At 49.2% G+C, this 18,862-nt stretch overlaps 1 protein-coding gene across 5 annotated transcripts in view; it reads left to right on the top strand.

Annotated features, from left to right (window-relative positions):
* Positions 1-18,862, top strand: part of JUP (junction plakoglobin) — a 50,669-nt gene that overhangs the window by 15,676 nt on the left and 16,131 nt on the right. For 2 of the 5 annotated variants that reach the window (XM_048829986.2, XM_048829987.2), the window contains exon 2: positions 17,252-17,475. In XM_048829986.2, the coding sequence (XP_048685943.1) occupies positions 17,259-17,475 (217 nt within the window). In that variant the 5' untranslated portion in view covers positions 17,252-17,258. Of the gene's footprint in view, positions 1-9,359; positions 9,384-12,124; positions 12,150-16,407; positions 16,544-17,251; positions 17,476-18,862 lie in introns of those variants that run through there. The other 3 variants (XM_048829990.2, XM_048829989.2, XM_048829988.1) reach the window with 3 other exon arrangements.

Raw genomic sequence — 18,862 nt, 5'->3', positions numbered from 1 at the left:
GGCGCTCTGTAAAATTGCTAAAGATTCCTTGGACCTTCCCATTGGGAAAAGAATTGGCATTTCTTTATGCGCACGTGGTAGAGTGGAATCAGGTTAGCTGACTGGGGTCTAACCAGCTCCCTGTGGCGAAAGGCCTGCTGATTGGTCTAAAGCAGCAGTGTCCAATAGAAATTCAATGCTAGCCACACTTGAGGTTTTGAATTTTTCTTATTAGCCACATTATAAAAAAGCCACATGCATTAGCCACAATTCAATAGCCTATTCGCCACATGTGGCTAGTGGCAAACGTATTGGACACCGCTGGTCTAAAGATTGCCCTGATACAGTATTGAGGGTGAATGTAGCTGACTTGCATAAGTGCAACATAGGAGTTGGCATTAATCATGATTGCCCATTGTCCCCTGCTACAGCAGTACTTAGCCCATGTTGCATGCAGGCCAAGAGGCCAGGTTTGACTGGTGTCCCAGTCAGCTGTGATTGCAGGAGCGCTTTCCCTGCTGCATGGGAGGTGCTGCCGAGTGTGTGTATACCAACCATGTCCCGCCCCACCCCACCCAGTGTTGTCAGGAGTCCCTGCCTTCCAAGCAGTGGTGGCAGGAAAGAACATGCATAACACTCCACCCTCCCCCCAGATTGGGTGGAGCAGGGAGAGGGCATGTAAAGTGGAGTTTCTCAGCCACTCAAGGATGGCCCATGTGAGGGTGTTCCATGGTTACAGCACTGCACATGTCAGGGCATCGCACCCTATTACTGCATGTCTCCCTGACTCTCCATTTTAGGATAAACCAGGGGAGTAGCACGTAGGGGCAGGAAGGTGACTTTTACCTCTGCCTATGGCATTGGTGAGACTGCTGCTGGAATATTGCGTCCAGTTCTGTTCACGTTTTATAGGATGCTGATGGAGAGGCTGCTGAAAAGAGCCACAAAAATGATTTGAGGTCTAGAGAAAATGCCTTCCAGTGAGACTTAAAGAGCTCAATCTGTTTAGCTGATCAAAAAGAAGGTGATTTAGAGTAATAGAAGTATCTTCATGGGAAGAAAACACCAAGTAGTAATGGGGTCTCTAACCTAGCAAAGAAAGGTAGAACAAGAACTGATGGCTGGAAGTTGAAGTCAGTTAGAAATTGGGCACAGATTTTTTTCAGTGCAGGTGATTAACCATTGGAACAAACTGCCAAAGGCAGTGGTGAGTTCTTAATCTCTTGATGTCTTCAAATCCAGCCTGGATGCCTTTCTAGAAGAGGCTTTAGCCAAACACAAATGAATGCATTATTGTGCTCAGTAACTGGGGGAAATATAATGTCCTCTGAAAAACGAGCCCCTCAGTCTTGGATCATTTAATGGTCCTTCTGGCTTTGGCATCTCTGAAATGTCTCTTCATGGCTGAGTTACTCACTGCTTCCAAGGCTTAATCCAATGGAAAATATCAGCATGAGACACAATAGAACAGGCCGATCGGCTGCTTGTGTTAAGCATACCCACGAGTACATATGGTGGTGAGATAATGCCCTGAGCTGCATGCTGTCTGGCAGGTGCTGGCTCCCTGGCCTTCCCTTATGTGGGGCTTTTGCTTCCGTGTGGCAGAAAGCAGAACAACTTGCAGCAGGTAAGGAAAACATGCAAACAGCTAGCACGGTGGTGGCCCAACAAATGGCCATTTCAGCTCACCATTTGCTGTGTACCTATAATAACCAGACTTCAGCAAGAGACCTAAAGGAGGCGGGTGTGTCTCAAACAGCTTGCAGGAGGATCGTGTACTCCACTTGCTGGGGGAAGATAATTGTAATGACCAGCACTGTGCATATTCTTAGAAGGGGAGAGTAGTGGAAGCTATTAATACATAACACCTTGTCATCGTATGATAGGAGGTGCTGAAATATTACAGCCTGAACTTGACTTGAGTATGTGGGGTTGTCAATAACTATTAACTTGGGAAAAACCAAGGCACTTCCAAGGTTTGGAGAATGCATTCATCTCTTGCATCTGTTCTTGTGAGCTCTACTGATGGAGAGCTGCAACCAAACAAAACAGGTAACTGCAGAGAAACACACAGTTTGGAGGGTGCCTCTTGGTTTGAGCTGAGATTTGTGTGAAGGAATGCATGAGAAATGCACACACCACTGGGTGCATGAGAGAGGATGCTTTGTAGTAGCCTTGTATCAACAGTCTTGGAAATGACCTTTGCCTCCCAGTGATGGCATTTAAAAATTACTATTTTGTAATAACCTCCTCCAGTCAGCTGGCCCGTCTCCAGAGGCCCCTTCCCATCTTTCTGGGCAACTCGGAATGACGTTATCCAAGAGCCTGTTGATCGTTGTTCATCTACCTGACATGGGAAGCTGGGGGAACGGTTCCAGTACAGTATGAACATGCCAGGAGAACAGAGGAATTCATTTCCTTTGTTTGCATAGATGATAAGGACAGAGCTAGCAGAGTGGGGGATGGGGAGGGAGTGAGTGAATCGTGTTCTGCTATTTCAGCTTTCTTTTAAAAGATCACTGCTCCGTAACACACGAGTCTCCTGCTCATTAAAGGTCCCTCCGCTCCCTTTGAATTCCTCAACTTTCCTTCCATGTCAAGCCTCCGTTGAAATGATTTAAGCTACCGAAGGTCTGACTCTTTATATATTTAATGCTTTTATTTTTCATTGATGCTGGTGGAATCTTGAAAAGCTGTGCTCTCTCTCTCCCTCCCCATCCTTGTTTCTCCTTCTGGGAAGGGACCCCTTTCATAACCTCAGCAACTAGTCTTTTATAGAGCACTGCATTTGCTGTGCCTTCCATCTGAGCTTCATTAGCTGTAAATTATTGCAGTTATTGTAAACTTTTATAAATTATTTTATAAATTATAAATTATTGTAAATTTTTTTAGGAGGAAAAGCAGTTTTGACCTGCTCCTGCAGTTAACCCAATCTCTGCCTTAGAGAGTGGCATAGGAAGGTGTGGACAGGGCCTGGACATGCTTCTTGACCCCCTTACAAAGCAATATGGGCTCCATTCAGACCTTGCAGATCACCTTAGAACTTAGGCAGTGCTTTAGGGCCACAGTTTTAAAAGTACTTAGGTCCCTGGGCACTTCTGAAAATTCCACCAGAGCTCATGGAGTTGGGCATGTCGTGCGATAACACCCATGGGAGTTGGGCACCTAGGCACTTTTGAAAACCCCACTAGGTACCTGTCTGCATCTTTAGGCACTTATATACAGCCCTTAGACACTTACCCCTTGGAGGGAGATGTGGAGAGATTGTGTTAAGTGGCGTTCCAGGGCCACAGATGCTGTCATGAGATCCCAAAGGTTTCCTGGCTTCTATACCTCACACAGAGGATTTGACTGGTGCTCCAGTCGGGGTTGCTTTACGTGCTTTTGGGACACCTTCAAGGCCAAATTGTATCCCTGATTATTTGCTGCAAAGTTAGGGTTCGTTGCAGGACAAAACATGTCCTGTTTTTAATCCCCTGTTGTGGTTAGTAAAGTGTGAATGCAAAGACCTGCTGGAGACCTCTCCCACTGCTGTGGGCTGAGGAAGGGGATGGCAGGCCAGGCCAGGCCACATGAAGTCAGAAATGCTGGAGGGGCTCATGGATTCAGGACTGCCCCGAGTCAATCCTTGGCATTGTGATGGGCAGAGTGGGTGGTGCCCCCAAATGTGAGTGGATTCAGTGGGGGTGTGTGTGTGTGTAAGGTCAGACAGGCTGAGATATGGGCTCAGCACTAAGAAGAAATTGCTTTCTGTCTAATACTTCCCCTGTTGTGTGAGGGGAGGAGATAATCAGGTGTGATAGACTCATCTGACCTCTGGGGCCTACAGATCACCTCCAGGAAGTGTGTGAATTAGACATGTAAAGCCCTCTGCAGGTTGGGATTTGGGCTATGACTGTGTGAACATGGAGTTAAAAGGGAAACTCTTCTCCTTACCCTAGGTGTGGCACTGTTCCTGAGGGCTCTAGAGACCAGCACTTGTCTATAGCATCTTTCTCTCTTCCCTACTTTCTGTACCTCAAGTGTTATCTAATTTGCTGGTGGGAGGATTTGAGATCACCTGCCTTAAAATCTGTGCCTCTTGCTACATGTGTTTGTCAAGCTGCCTTAAATGCCTCTTTTAAAGGCCTGAGTATCTAATTGCATTCGCTCAGGCTCATCCCACTTGTGCCTCACTGTGAACAATGCGATTCCTGAATGGGGAGAGCAACAGCCCTTCTGACCTTTTGTTCTCTCCCGGAAAATGGAGGGGCTGCTCCTTTGCCTGTTCCCTCCCTCGCTCCTTCTGTAGGGGAGGGCAGCTGGCTTTGGGTTTGTTCTCTATGTAGAATGTCAAATGAAATCCTAAAAACTCCCAAGTGTGGGGAAACTGGGGGGGCTCCCCCCTCTTAACACCATCTTACCCAAAGGTGTGTTTAAAGTTACTGGCCTGCCTCTGAAGGGTAGTGCTTTAGGATGCTCAATGTCAACACTTTTAGTTTGAAATCTACAAAAAATTCTAAGCACAAAGTAAGATTTCTAAAGTGTAACTAGACTGTCTGGTTATGGCAGGGTAACCCTCAAACACCATGGCTCTTCAGCCTCCAAGTGGAGCAGATGCTTAGCAGGATTCTCTGTGTTGTCCAAGGGGTTAATGTAATATCCCTGAGCTTCATTTAACCTATTTTAGTGGTTAGATAGTGCTCTGGTAAGCCCTATGTTCTTAGACTCACATCCTTTTAACTGGAGCTGGCAGTTCTGGCTTTCAACATTGGCCTGTGATTTGAAAGGGGGGGGGGGTAGAATGTGGTCACGCACTCCAGTATGGGGGCACAGTGTCCTCTTGTTGTGCCTTGATATGCATAGCTCCTACCCTTCAGTCCTGCACCACCCCCTCCTCCCCCCCATGAGAAGCTGGCTGAGTGATTTGAGCCTGACAACTGGAAGTGTCATGACCAGGAGCTGAGCATCTCTGGGGATAGGTTGTTTTTTATGCAACAATATTTACGGCTTCCCTGCTGTTTTTTTGGGGTCACTCAACAGTAAATCAGTTTAAAGTTGGAACTCTAATAAAGATTCTGCTGCCTGCTCGGCACAAAGAAAGGCAAGTTTATCTCAGGGAGCAAAAGGAAAGGGCCAGACGCAGGCATTCGAGCTGCAAATAGATGCATATTTATTGGAGACTTCCTTATCAGACGTTATCTGTGCACAGATGAAGCTGTCTGGATGTAGATCAAATAACTTTGGAGATATGAGGCTTCTAGTCTCTCTCTTTCCAGCTGTAGCTTCCTCTGCTCCTTGTCAGGATTCTTAACTCCTTGACTCCAGGATTGTAGCAGGAAAGAATTAAACCTTTTTAAAAAAGTCATTGCTCTTGGGGAGCGGATGGCTAAACCATCTAGCCTGACCTGATACTTGGTTCTGTTTTGACACTCTTGTGCCCTTAAATAAACTTTGCACATCTAGTTTCATGTCCTCCCGACATGCGCATGGAATTGGCCAGTCTGGAATCTCCATGGTTTTCAGCTGTCAGTAAATGCCTGTCTGTGGAAGTGAAACCCAGTTCACTAGAGTTGCTTACTCCCAAAAGCGTTGGCGGTGGCATGTTCCATAAAAACTTTCAGGGCTAGAAACGGTCACACCAGTTTAATAGTCAGTGGTTCCACCGGCTTTTAGAGAGTTCCCCACTGCCTGTACAAATATTTGGCTGCTTCATAGAGTTCAGTTGGTCATGTATTGGGCAGTGACTTTGCCTGAATTCCTGAATCTGCAGAGTGGTATTTTCCCATGCCTCTGAGGGAGCAGCCTTGTGCCTCAGTGAGCTGCTGCACCTTGGATACCAAAGTGTACTCTCCCCATCAGGTGCTTGCTGTTGGGGAAACAGCACATGCTGATGGTTTGGTTGGAATGGGGAGCACTGTTTGTCCTATCAGCATAGCAATAGCCCTTGTAACTGCAAGCCAAACACTTACAGTTGAAAAGGCATAGGTTAGCCCCAGCTTCTCTGCAGTAATTACACTGAATCAGTTCAGTAGGGTAGTATCTTGTGTGACTGTTGAATCTTTCTGGTGATCAAGCTAGGTGACACTCCGTCCACTTCCATTCCACCCTCTGCATTGGCATCTGGATTTTTCTTAACTTTTGACAGATTTCTAGGAAGAAGCATGCTTGGGGCAGTGTGGCTGCTGCTGTCCCCTTTGAGGATGTGGAACCGTCCAATAGATCATCTCAGCTTCTTGGATAGTCTCCCAGCATCTTCCTTGGTTCCAAGGTCACAAGTATAGCGCTCGCTGCAGCTCTGTCCCCTCTGCACGCCTCGCGCCATGACTTCTGGTATGGAATCGTGGAATTCTTCCATTCTGAGACCGGGTGTTGAGCTGCAGCATCCTTCTGTATCGATCAGGCTTAACCAGCAGCTCTGACTGGGTATGGCACCCATGGTTCTGCCCTTCTGGAGTCTGGGACCAGTGGTAGATAGTGACTAGCAGCCTTCTTAAACCCAAGTGTTAAATCTGTAACAGTAGGAGTAAGGAGGTAGGGAGGGGAAAAAAGGTCTTAAACTGTCTATATGCAGGACTCTTCCCAGAGGCATTGCCATCCTCTAGTGGAGACCCGAAGGAAGCTTCTCTGTCCCAGGTGCCTATAGCTTTGGGGTCTAGGACAGATATTGGTCCCTTTTCCCGTAACTTCCTTTCCCTGGTTGAGGGTGTGTCCTTTTAAATCTTGTTGGGTTTTTGTTCTCCTGTGTTCCCAGGCTTGGGCCCCTCCCTGGACAGACTAGTGGGGTGAGGGGGGAGCTCAGCAGATGGTCAGAGTAGACCATCAAAGGGAATATCTCTTGTGATGTCCCATAAGTGTTGGTAGATGGGCGGCTATCTCGAGCCATTGTTCTGCTTCCTGTTTTTTACCAGCTGCCTGCTATTAAACTAAACCAACGTATTCATGCGGTAAACCCCAATGACCCGGTCAATGTACAGAGCTGCCACAGTGTGATCTGGTCCCCATCTGTACTGCGTTCAGTGGGTGCTGTTTGCACCCGTCAAGACAGCTGCACAGGGTCATTGTCTAGGAGGTGGTAGCTTAGCAGGTGTGGCTCCTCCTGTCTGGATATCTCCAGCTCCTGTGCTGACACAACAAAGGGTGCAAAGTTGCATTAGAGTTGAGTGGCAAGTCCATGTCTAGAGCTCCTGCCAGCAGAGCACTTCCAAAGTGATGGATGGGAGTGTGCTGCATATTACTCTCCTGGACTCCATTAAAGGAGCAGGGCTTGACCTTCACATGGTCTCCTGGGAGAGATCTGGTGTCTGCTGCTGTAGCTACTAATAGAATGGGAAAACTCCCCCCCGCCCCTCATAATAAGCATTTCCTGTTGGCTTTTTATGCTACACCACCCCACAAGCATAGGGAGCAGCCTAGCAGATACCTGGATCATGGGTTTTTTTAAAACAGATGAGTCCTGATATAATGACCCTGTCTCTGAATGCAGAAGTTTTTGGTGGCAGACTTGGTTTCTGCTTGTTACAGGGAAGGAGGACCCTGTTCCTTGTGTGGTGGTCTGTCTGTGCTCCACTTTCCCTGAAGGCCCCTGCAATGCTGCCAACACAGAGTTCAAAACTCACGAGTCTGACCCCCAAAATCATGAGACTTCAATCTTGTTAAAATTTGCCTTCTGGTTATGATGCCTTCAGGGCCACATTTTCAAACTGTCCTCCACAGCAACAGGGCTAAGCACTTCAAGAGTGGAGGAGACTGTAAAAAGGGACGGAGAGACTTTTTCCATTAGACCATATGAACTGGAACCATAAACTCACTGAACATTAAATCCCACCCAATGAGGGTAAATCCATCCTCATCATCGTATCCACTCATTATACTCCACACCTGAACATAGCCATTATATGGACAACATACCCCCATATCTCAGTGTCTGTACTTTGATCCGTTAAACTTTTACCCCCAATTGGGGAGAGTGCAGATTATGTATTCCTTATGTCACCCGTTCCTAAACCGAATTTCGCACCCCTTGATAATCTGTACCTTATTCCCTGGTAACCAGAAACTTGTATGCTTTAAACTCTGTACCGTTTTCTTTTTACTTCAACATCATCTTAATAAAATTGAATCTGTTCCCATGACTTTAAGGTGAATACCAGGCTGAGTGTTAGCACCACTGGTCACTGCCTGGGTCCTCTGGTCACATCTCGCTTCAGCTCCACTTGCTGCCTGCCCTCCGGTCTTCCCGCAAATTCTCTTGCTCTTTCCAAATCCGAGCGGGGCGTTTGTGGTATTGGAAACCCTTTTATGTACAGGCTTCAGAGTAGCAGCTGTGTTGGTCTGTATTCGCAAAAAGAACAGGAGGATTTGTGGCACCTTAGAGACTAACAAATTTATTTGAGCATAAGCTTTCGTGGGCTACAGCCCTCTTCATCGGATGCATTCAGCTCACGAAAGCTTATGCTCAGATAAATTTGTTAGTCTCGAAGTTGCCACAAGTACTCCTGTTATGTACAGACCAGTTAACCTAATCTCTGTTTATATGCCTGCATGCTGTAGGTCAGCTTTCGTCTAGTGATGACCAAGGGCATTGTTTTCGTGACGGCTAATTCTCTCCCACGAGACCTCTTCAGAGCTAATATCCTGGGGAAAGGATTCTCTTTGACTCGGAAGGCATGGAGAGAAACTCTGTATTTGCTGCGTTGGAGTAGGAAGCCAAGTAGCTGGTATGGCTGGCGTGATGCAGAGCAGCCTGGCACCAAAAGAGATTTTCAAGGCTGAGCAAAGGTTTTGCATGTCATTTGCTCTACAGAAGACTGCCTGGATGCATTGTTACTTTGTTCTCTGCTCTGATTGCAGCTGCCTAGAGCATACCTTCGCTCTGCTTGTGTCTCTGCTCTCAACAGGGTGAAGACTCAGGCATCCTTTCTTCCAGTCCCTCCAAATTACTGGCCCAAGCCACACGAGGGACCACCTCTGCTGCAGCAGCGGTTAGGGGTATCTGCAGTGGTGGGAACTGTTGACTACCCACTTGGCATGTTGCCTGCAACTGGGAGGCCAGAATAACCATGTATCTTGCTGCCTTCAGAATGAATTTCACTAGCTTTCCTGTGCTAAACCCCCTGATCTGACAAGGGGACAGAGCTGGATTCTCCTCTGGGGCTCTTAGGTCCCACAATGCACTGACACCGTGGGGAGCACAGCAGAAACACACAGAATAGATAGTTCCTGGAGCAGCTGACATTTTCCGAGCCCTTAGTCAAACAGCGACATTCTCTTTCCGCTAGCTCAGTCGCCTAGAGGTGCACTTGCTGCAGGCTCAGTCCTTGTTTGAGCTGTGCTACTTCCTAACCCTACAGAGACACTTCTCAAGGTGCGAAGGATCAGGCTTATTACTAGCTCGCTCCGTGCCTCTGACCAGAGGCTGCCAGGTGAGTTGAATTGTGGCTTTTTTTTTATTTTGTAGCATGGATGAAACTCTGGAGAAAACTAGGTCAAAGTACAAACACGATCTCCACTTGCAAGGCTCTTTGTTGCATTAAGATACTTCATTTGTTCTCGCTCCTACAATAAAAAGGCTAAAATCCCCTTTCATATTTCCAGTGCAGCTCTGAACTGAATAAAACCTGCTTCCTTCCTCATCCCCATCCCCAGAAAGGTGAGTAGGAGCGGGAAAGTCTTTTCTCCTGTTCCCCAAGGGAGATGCGTGCTCAGTCAGAATAATACTAATTCCTAACTGAATACACTTGCAAGGAATTCCAGAAAGGCCACGCTATAAACAATAACATCTTGTAGTGTACAGTTTTCCCAGCTGTCTCCCTTGCCCTTCATCTGTTATCGCCTAGCAGGGCTCTCCTGGCCAACGGCCCTGTCATGATCTCTGGCCCCTCTGTTCCAGTGGCATGCAAACCAGTAGAATCATAGAATAGGACTGCCCCTGCAACTCTTCCCACCTTTCACGAAGCTGCTCTGTGTTTGGGCAGTGCTGCACTCCAGTTGCTTGCCTTTAACTCTGTCCTGTAATGGAGCTGGGCAGTTGCAAGACTGGGTCTGGCGTATTCTGAAGCCTCATGGTGAGTGCTGTGAAGGAATGGAAGAAAGCTGGTGCCCGAAGTCTTAATCTGGGAAACCCTCGTCGGGCTACTCTCAAAGAGATTGGTGCCTTAGCCGACATAATTTGCCTGCACTTCTGAGTGGCTAGCTGTATTGTGGGACTAGAGATGCTGTGTCACAGGGGCATTGGCTTGCCCACTATTTGTACAAGTCTCTTAGAGCAGATAGTCATGTGCAGTGCCTTGAAAATTGTTTTCCTGTTCGCAGCCAAAATTTATCCGGCACAGCTCATTTAAGCTTGTAAAACGCCCCGGCCTAGCTTTTGATTTGTAAGCTTAAATGATTGCCACCTACACTGGAAAAACTACGGCAGCTCATGCATTATGCAGAGCTGTGTGAGCAGTCAGTGTTCCAGCCGAACCCAGGCATGCTTGGAAAATAAGTGGCTGTCAAACTCCTTCATCTCTCAGAGCAGCAGTTACTGTCCAGTATATGCTCAGTCTTTCTGTAACCAGCCCTTCCTCATAGTTCATGCACTCACAAAACCTGCTTCTTCTGCTGGCCTCTGATTGGACATCCTCCAGCAGCCCTGCTCATGCTGTGCATTACTGGAGGGAGGCAGATGGTCTGGTTCCCCTCAGGGTTACACCTGGCCTTGGGGGGGGAACTCATTTTTCTTTAAATAGAAAATTGCCCCTCTTAAGCAAAACCTGAATTTCAGTGCAGAGTTAACATTCATTGGGGCATCTGATGAAGTGGGGTTTAGCCCACGAAAGCTTATGCTCAAATAAATTTGTTAGTCTCTAAGTTGCCACAAGTACTCCATTTCTTTTTTGCAGATGCAGACTGATACAGACTAATACGGCTACCACTCTGAAACTGGCAGTGATTGCACCCATTCATAGTCCTTCCATAGGCTCCAGTCAGCCCTTCTTGGACCTCTTCAGCTTCCAGTTCCATGTCTCAAGTACCATCCACTTACATTTTGCTTCCTCATCTTGTCTGTAAGGTCCTTGGTTGAGATTTTCAAAGTAGGCAAAGGGATTGAGACACCTCTTCAATCAATCCTACTGAAAGGTGTTTAAATCTCCTAAACTGCTATGAAAAATCTCTCCCTTTACTCCACTGTTCTCTCTGACCCACCGTCCTTTGTGTGTGTGTGTGTGTGTGTGTACGTGTACCCAGCCAGTTTAGGAACACTTACTTTCTGGGGTCTTGGCCCCATATGCTTATGACTATCTCCTCCCTCTGTAGGTGGTCTCTGCTTTGGGATAACATGCAGGTTACGCACGTAAATTCTGTTCCTCATTGTGGCTCAGACTCTCTGCGGCACTGTGTGATTCACCTCACCTCCCTGCTACTTTCCCTATTACTCAGACCTACCTCACTGAGGCATGAGAGAAGATTTGAGAAGTGCTAAGTGTTTCCTATCCCCTTTCCCACCCAGGTGCTTATATTTAGATACCCCCAGTTCTCTGTCCAAATTACAAAACTTCCGTCTGCTCAGCTATAAAGAAAGCTACTCCTGCTGTCTGGTGCCCTGGGATCTAGCAGTATTCTTTTTGGGAACTGACCAAGCTGTGAAACAGAAGTGGGTCGATACTCACTCCAGGACTTGTTAACTCCCTTGCTTTTATTGTGGCTTAAAGGCCAGCCTCCCCGTGGCAGGGAAAGTACTCACCTGGGGGAGCGACCAGGGCTGTGTATTTGGGGCTGTCTCGAATGACTCCCTGTTCCAGTCACCTTGCCGACCATAGAGGGGCGTGCATGCGGTGACATGGAATTGGTAGCAAGCCTCACCCTGAGATGAGCTCTGCAGGTGCCCTTCCATAACAAGTAGTGACTTTAGGACAATGTCATTTGTCTCTGGATACTGCACAGTGACTTGTTCTGAGGGTCTCCTGGCTGCCACTGCTTTGCTTGTTGTCCCCTTGACAGATGGCTGTCAGCCTGCAACTTGCATCCCGCCCACCTGACGCTGCAAAGAGAATTGTTCTTCACAAATATTGGCCCAGTTTTCAGACTGACCCTTTGTATTTGCGTACCCAGCAATTTAAGTTCACTTCGTTTACAGATGCGAGAAGAGGGACAGAAGTATCTCAGACCTACCAGGATAACAAGAGATGTGGGCTGAATTGCTGAATGTAAGACCAGTCTCTTTTTAGCACTGAGTCTGCGATTGACTCTGGCCTTTTTCTGGAAATGTTGATGCGTGCTTACCTTCGTTAACAGCTCACTGACAACTGAATGCTCCTGTGTGGTGTGGAGACCACGTCCTATATTCTACTTGACCCCAGTGCTTTGCATTAGTTCAACCCCGATCTCCACCCTGTCCAGCATACCCTGTTGACATGTGATGGGGAGTAAATAGCTTGAGCAGCTTCCATTAGTGGTTCTCTTTGCCTTTTTTACTACCGCATAAGCATGCATTATGCACAAGCCATTAAAGTTGTAACCTAACCAGTAAATACAATTACAACTTTATAGCTTAAAATTACAGACAGACAAAGAGTAGAACACTGCCCTTAAAATGTACATAGGATAGTCACGGGGGACTAGGTTGAAAATGATGAGCGGGCGTGTCTGTGTGCTAGCTTTGTGTGGATTTCAGGGATCTAGTAGACTTTCATAGCACTAAACTGGTGAGATTTAATTTTCAGTGTGGTTCACCTATTTTATAGGTGAGGAAACTGAGGTGCATAAGTGCATTGACTTGTCCAAATTCAATCAGAGGCAGAGCTGGGACTAGAACCCAGATTTCCTGACCCCTGTTCTAACTCTGCTAGGCAACCTTTGGGCTCCTCTTTGAATTCTTTTCCTGTGTTGGCTTGTCTGAATGCATTGCCAGGCCCTGGGTCTGATTTGCTCTCTCTTGAACATGGCTCTTGCTGTTCATTACAGCACAGGGCTGCCTGGTAACTGTGGGTGGTGCTCAGACATGTGTTCACCAAGCCCTTGCAGGAAAAGCAACCTTCTCGGTTACGAATCCTGAGCAGACCTCATCCCGACGCAGCAAGGTGCAATCCCCCTCTGCCCTATAAAATCCTCCCAATGCCCTGACTCAGACGTAAGACGTGCCACTAAGTCAGCCGGCCGAGGGAAATGGGGGTCAGGGTTGGACTAACTTCTGCCAGCTCAGGCACTGAAATGGGTTAAGGCTGCATTGTAGCTTTTGCAGGCTGGGCTGTCCCATGAAATAGCTTGGCTTGGGTCTGTTCCTGGGTGGAGGGGAGCAGTCCGCCTAGAGCTCTCCTGGTCCAGCTCCTTCCACGCATGACTCAGAGTATTGGTGGAAGGTGGTAATTAAACCTCTCCTTTGGAAATGCATGTGGCTGCCTCTACCAGTCCTCCCTGCTCTTATCAAGTCTGAAACTGTGACTCATCCCTCCCTTCCTGACTTGTTGTGACTCCGGGTCTGGGTCACAGGCAATGCAGAGGGTGGACTATGGCTCTTCTGCTCTCTAAGGTCCCTGCAAACCTTGAATGGGAATGAAGTCCGAGTGGAGTCTGGCATGGCCATAAAAGGCAGCTCTCCTGGCTCCGTGGGTCAGCCTGGGTCACTCCTGATCTGAGCATTGTTCTGAGCAACCTCCCCTCTCCTCAGAGAGCAGAAAGGTTCCTTTGAGGGGGTAGATGGCAAGTGGGGGATGGATGCCCTTCCATCTGCTAGTGTTAGAACCCCCACCCTGGATGCCTCCATACAGGTGGGACTGGGGAAATGCATAGCAGCAGGGAATGACCTCCATTGTCTCCTAGTGCAAACCACACCAGGCTCTTTCCTGGAAAGCTTCTGCTGTGTTTACCCAAGCTGTCCCCAGGGCAGGGCCATGTTTGGAGCCATCTGTGGCATAGGCTGCTTTTCTCAAATAATCCCTTGAGTGCATAAACACATGCTGATGCTGGGGATAAGCAGCCCCCTGTAGAAGCATTGAGTGCTTTAGTGGAACTGTGCAGATATGGGGAAAGTGAGGCACAGAGCTTGTCTGACACAAGCTGGAAGCAGGCAGGGTTAGAGCTGCCCTTTCTACCAGCCAGCTGTGCTCCAGCCCCTTGAGCTTTGTCACCCGTACACCCTCTGGGGTGGGTCTGGGGAATAGCTCTGCAAAACGAAGCCCTGCTCTCAGTACAAAGGCTGGGGCTATAATCAGGCCTGTCAAGAGAAATTTGTGTACCGGGTATGTCCGGTTTGGTGGAGCCCTCCTCCCATTTCACCCCAGTTGCAGAGGTTTTGGGGCCCCAGTACAATTGATCCCTCCCACCCCAAATCAGCCCTGGTATAATGTACTCCACTTGCTTTGGAGAAGCCAAACTCTGGTGCAAGCCAACATGCAGTCCAGACAGTAAGCAGCAAGCTCTTTGCTGTCTGCTCAGCTCTCTTGCCTGAATTCTTAAGCCTGGCACTCCTGCTTGCGATCCTATGCTGCCTGCTACTGCCGCCCGCTGGCAAGGTGGGTCTTAGAGAGCTACTCAGTGGGGTGAGGCTGGCAGGGCTGGGCAGGGAGGAGGCCAAGCATTACTCAGTTCCTTGTGGTATTGCCCCAGAAGCGTTCGGTGCTTTCCAGGTGAGCAGGATAGCGTCCTCCCTCCATATGCAGACAGGGCTGGGGTCTGTGGCTTACTGCTTATCAGTTTGGAGCTCTCTGGGCAGAAACACCCCCCACCCCCAGTCCTGAGGACCATAGGGATGGCTCCATTAGGGAGTTTCGCTTGTGCCAATGGGAAGGAGGCAAGTGACTCTGGAATAGGCCCTGTTAGCATCCGGACATGGCTGTGCTGGGGTGGGGAGGCTGAGAAACCTGCTTTACCACCTGCAGTACCCCGCCTCCCTCCACATGCTGCCAAGTCCTCGGCAATAGCAATAGCAAGGCAGCTGGATTCCAGAGATTCCAGAACTCCTTCCTCGAGGTCTAGATGTTGCTTGGAATCGGGGCCCCCTCCTGTTTTCTGTGGACCTTAGGTGCCTGTTGGGATTAGAGGGTCACTTTCTCCCCAGTCTGAGAGGGGCACAGGGCAGCCGCTCTGCTGGTGTGAATACAAGTCTGGGCGGTCAGCTCCAAGATAAGTAGCTGTTGGTACCTCTTGGCATTCTGCTCAATGCACAGCTGGGTGGAGCAGAATCAAATGCCAGCTGGAGCTTTAAATAAAGAGAAAAGCTTGGTTAAAGTAGGGTAAACATGGCTTGCAAGGAAGTGCACTTCCTTATTGAGCTGGCTGAGCATGCGTGGCCTCTGTGTATGTGTCGGCTGTAGGCTTGGTTGGCCCACAGCACCAGTCTTGGCTTTATTAACCTCATGGGACTGTCTCTGAGAGGAAGCAGGTTCCATCTTAGGTCAATCGCTGAATGACTGGGCTGTGCTAAGATAGCCACTGGCTTCATGGAGCAAACAAGCGTTCCCCCTCCGAGCTGGACGGAGACCCACCAACTCACTGGGTGTAGGCCAAGCAGCTGTTAGTCTAACTTAGCTGCTAGCAGCACGTGCCAGATTCAAACCAGTGACCTAGAGGTGAAAGCTCCATATCCTCTTCCCAAGCCTCTGAGCTGCCAAGTCTTTTCTGAAAGCAGCCATTCAGGTGACTAAAGAGATCAGTCTTGCCCCTGGCTCCTGGTGTTTCCATTGTTTCGCCAGGTTCTCTCGGGAATGCATCCTTCCTGTCTGCCAGGGTCTGGAGGAACCCCCTACCCAAAGAGCTACCATGATTAACTGGCATTCCTATCCTGGGTGTATCTGCACCCAGCTGCAGCTGTTCTTCTACATTAACTCCTTAGTGCAATGGAGTCTCCGTTAGTAGCACAGGCTGCAAATGCAGCATACAGACTGTGCATCCAAGCCTCATGCTGCCAATGTCCAGTGGCTCTTTGCTTGCTTGCTCTGTGTCTCTCTCTAAATACCTCTGCAGCAGCTGTCTGCTCTCCTGGATATGGAGGGCTTGTGGCACCTTAGAGACTAACAAATTTATTTGAGCCTAAGCTTTCGTGAGCTACAGCTCACTTCATCTGTGGGGGTCGTGGGGCTGAGTCTGAAGTGAATCCTGAGCAGCCTGACCTCAAGTCTGTGTGGAACCTTCTGAGGCTGTGCAGGGGGGGTGCGGGCGGGCAGGGAGTATACCTGAACAAAGAGCATTTCCACTGTCTGAAAGGCTGGATTCCCCCTTCACACCTGGCAGAAATGCTGGAATCAGTCCCCAGAGTGCTGACAGCCATGGGGAGGCTCAAGGGATTCCTACCCTGATCTAGGTTCCTTGTGGCTGTCCCCACCTTAATGTCTGAGCGGTATGGGCTGGAATCTGGCACTCCCTTGTGAGCCACTCCTTCTAGCAGCATGGGGCGGTGGCCGCTTGGGCGGGAGCGCTTGGCGTCTCCTCCCCCAGGGGCTGAGCCGGCTGCTGTCAGCCCCAGGAAGGAGAGTGGTGATCCAGCCTGGCTCTCCTGTATGGCAGTCTGGAGGAGACTCTGCAGAGCTGTTTCCATTCAAATCCCATCACTAGGGGTGTAAGTGATCTTGCCTGGAGGTGCCGATACTCTGCTTATTGCATCCTGGTAAGTACCTGCCCTGGGACGGCACTACCTGTTCTCCTGCACGTCTCTTCTTCGGCACAGATACAGCAGCTTGTCTTAGCTCTGGCTCCAGTGCCCGGTCAGAGGGTGTTTCGCTGGGACAGGCTAGTGTGCCTTGCCTTATTTTTAGGCACACTCAAGCTGTTCCAGAAACCTCTCTGAAAAGCCTGTTTTTATTCTAAACTCCAAACCCTTGTGGCTGGCTTCAGCTTTCTGCCAGTTTGCCTGTCCGGAAACAGCTCTTTAAAAAGCTCCTCTGTGCTTCCCGGAATAGCAGGGGATCTGTCCCTCGGCACGGGATGTTCTGGCACACGCCTTCAGGAACCGAGAATAACCCACCCCCTTCTGCAGCGAGTAATGGCCATGGGGAGCTGGAGCTGTAGTCAGGCTGCCTGTACCAGTCACAGCCTCCTTTCATGTCCCAACATGAGAGGCAAAGTGCTGAGCTGTGGGATTTGTCATCTTGGTTCATCCTTTCATCTCGGTAATAAGAAAACGGCAGATAGTGATCTCTGCATGTGTGGGAGGGTCATGGCGAGCAGCACTTAGTCACAGATGATGCGTTAGCCTGGCTCTGCGAGGGGAGAGGGGGATTCTGGGCAGGAAAGCTGTCTGCTGGGATTTGGAATCTGGCTCAGTTTGGCCATGTGCTGGATGGAGGCTGTAACTTCCTTCCCCTTCTCCCTGCAGAGCAGCAATGGAGGTGATGAACATGATGGAGCAGCCGATCAAGGTGACAGAGTGGCAGCAGACCTACACCTACGACTCGGGCATACACTCTGGGGTGAACACCCAGGTGCCGTCGGTCAGCAGCAAATGCATCGGGGATGATGAGGACCTCTACGCCAAGCAGTATACCATCAAGACAACCACCTACAGAGAGGCGGGGGGCCAGGGCCTGGGCTCAGCAGCAGGTAGGGGACACAGATGGCCAGCATGTAAAGTTGGTGATGAGCAAACCAGACACTTGAATGGCGGTTGTGCAGAAATTGTAGTGCTCCATCCCAGCCTTTCTCCACCTCCCTCTCAAAATCTCCCATGTCCTATACTTAATCTGCCCCGCTCTGGGTGCATCTTCGTAAATCCTTTGTCTTCTCCACGCCTGGGCTGTCACTGCAGCTTAAAACACCACGGCAGGGGAAGGTAAACTGTTTGGCAGCACGTCTGAGTGCAGGAAGGATCTCATACAGAGAGGGTGTTTTGTGGCATAACCACATCTCTGATTCTGAGCTCAGTCTCCACGCATGCCTCAACGGCGCTTTAAGCTGTGTTTCCAAGATAGGAGCTGTTTGATCCCAGCTTAGTGATCAGCCACGTTTGCCTCTGTTACCTGGCTGCTTGGGGACAGTATGCAGTACTGTTCCTAGGTGTTAGCTTGTTGCTTGCACAAAGTAGCTGGTGATGGTGCAACTCTGGCATGTCTGAAACAGAGGGGAAGAAAACCAGAAAAGTGTTCTCCTCCTCCCCTTTTTCCCTGCACCCCAAACACCTGCACATTGTCAGCGGAGCCTGCCACAGCCAGAATGACAGCTCTCTTGGTCGCTACAATACCTGGGCTGGGGTGAGGAGAGACTGCTTCTGTGATGCTAACTAGAAGACCCTGGCTCCGTTTCTCTCTAACTAGAGAGTGAGTCACTGAACTCCTACCTGCTAACGCTGGACTCGGTTCTGGTGGCTCTTTCCTGTATTTATCTCTGAGTAAAGGGATCCGATTACTGGCCCCAGAGGGTAAATCCCCTTCCCTGCAGAAGAGGTATAGTGCTGGCAGAGGAGGGGAAGCGAAAGGTATTTCCACACTACAGCAGCAAAGGTGCAGCTGTGCCGCTTTAGCCTAGGTATTTCTTGCATCCTCAGCAGGGGGTTTCCATCTTGGCAGGTAATCCACCTCTCCAAGGCTGTAGCTAGATGGAAGAATCCTTGTTCACAGCCCTGAGCGAAGTCACTAGGTTGACTTAAGTTCTAGGTGTAGACCAGGCCTTACAGTGGAGTAGCTCAGGCCCTACCCTGGTTCTGAGGCTGCTTCTAGGCAATGGTGTGATTTGGGGATATTCTGTCTGCCAGGAACTGGACCAAAGCCACGAGCTGTTCCCAGAAGTTATGGATAGCAATTAGTGGTAAGAGCTGTCCCTGAACTGGATCTGTCCCAACAAACCCCATGGGGAAAGGCCTCCAAATGCCATTCCAGTCCCCTGAGCCAGCTGGTCCCAACTTGCAAATGCCCTTAATTTTTTTTAATTAACAGGCCTTGTGTGACAATTCCCAAATTATGCTGCCTGATTAAGTGTTCCCTTATCTCTGTGC

The sequence above is a fragment of the Caretta caretta genome, chromosome 27, assembly GCF_965140235.1.
Source record: "Caretta caretta isolate rCarCar2 chromosome 27, rCarCar1.hap1, whole genome shotgun sequence".
In the NCBI taxonomy this organism is placed as follows: domain Eukaryota; kingdom Metazoa; phylum Chordata; order Testudines; family Cheloniidae; genus Caretta; species Caretta caretta.
Note: the sequence above shows the minus strand (reverse complement) of the source record. Positions and strands in the feature narration are given on the sequence as shown.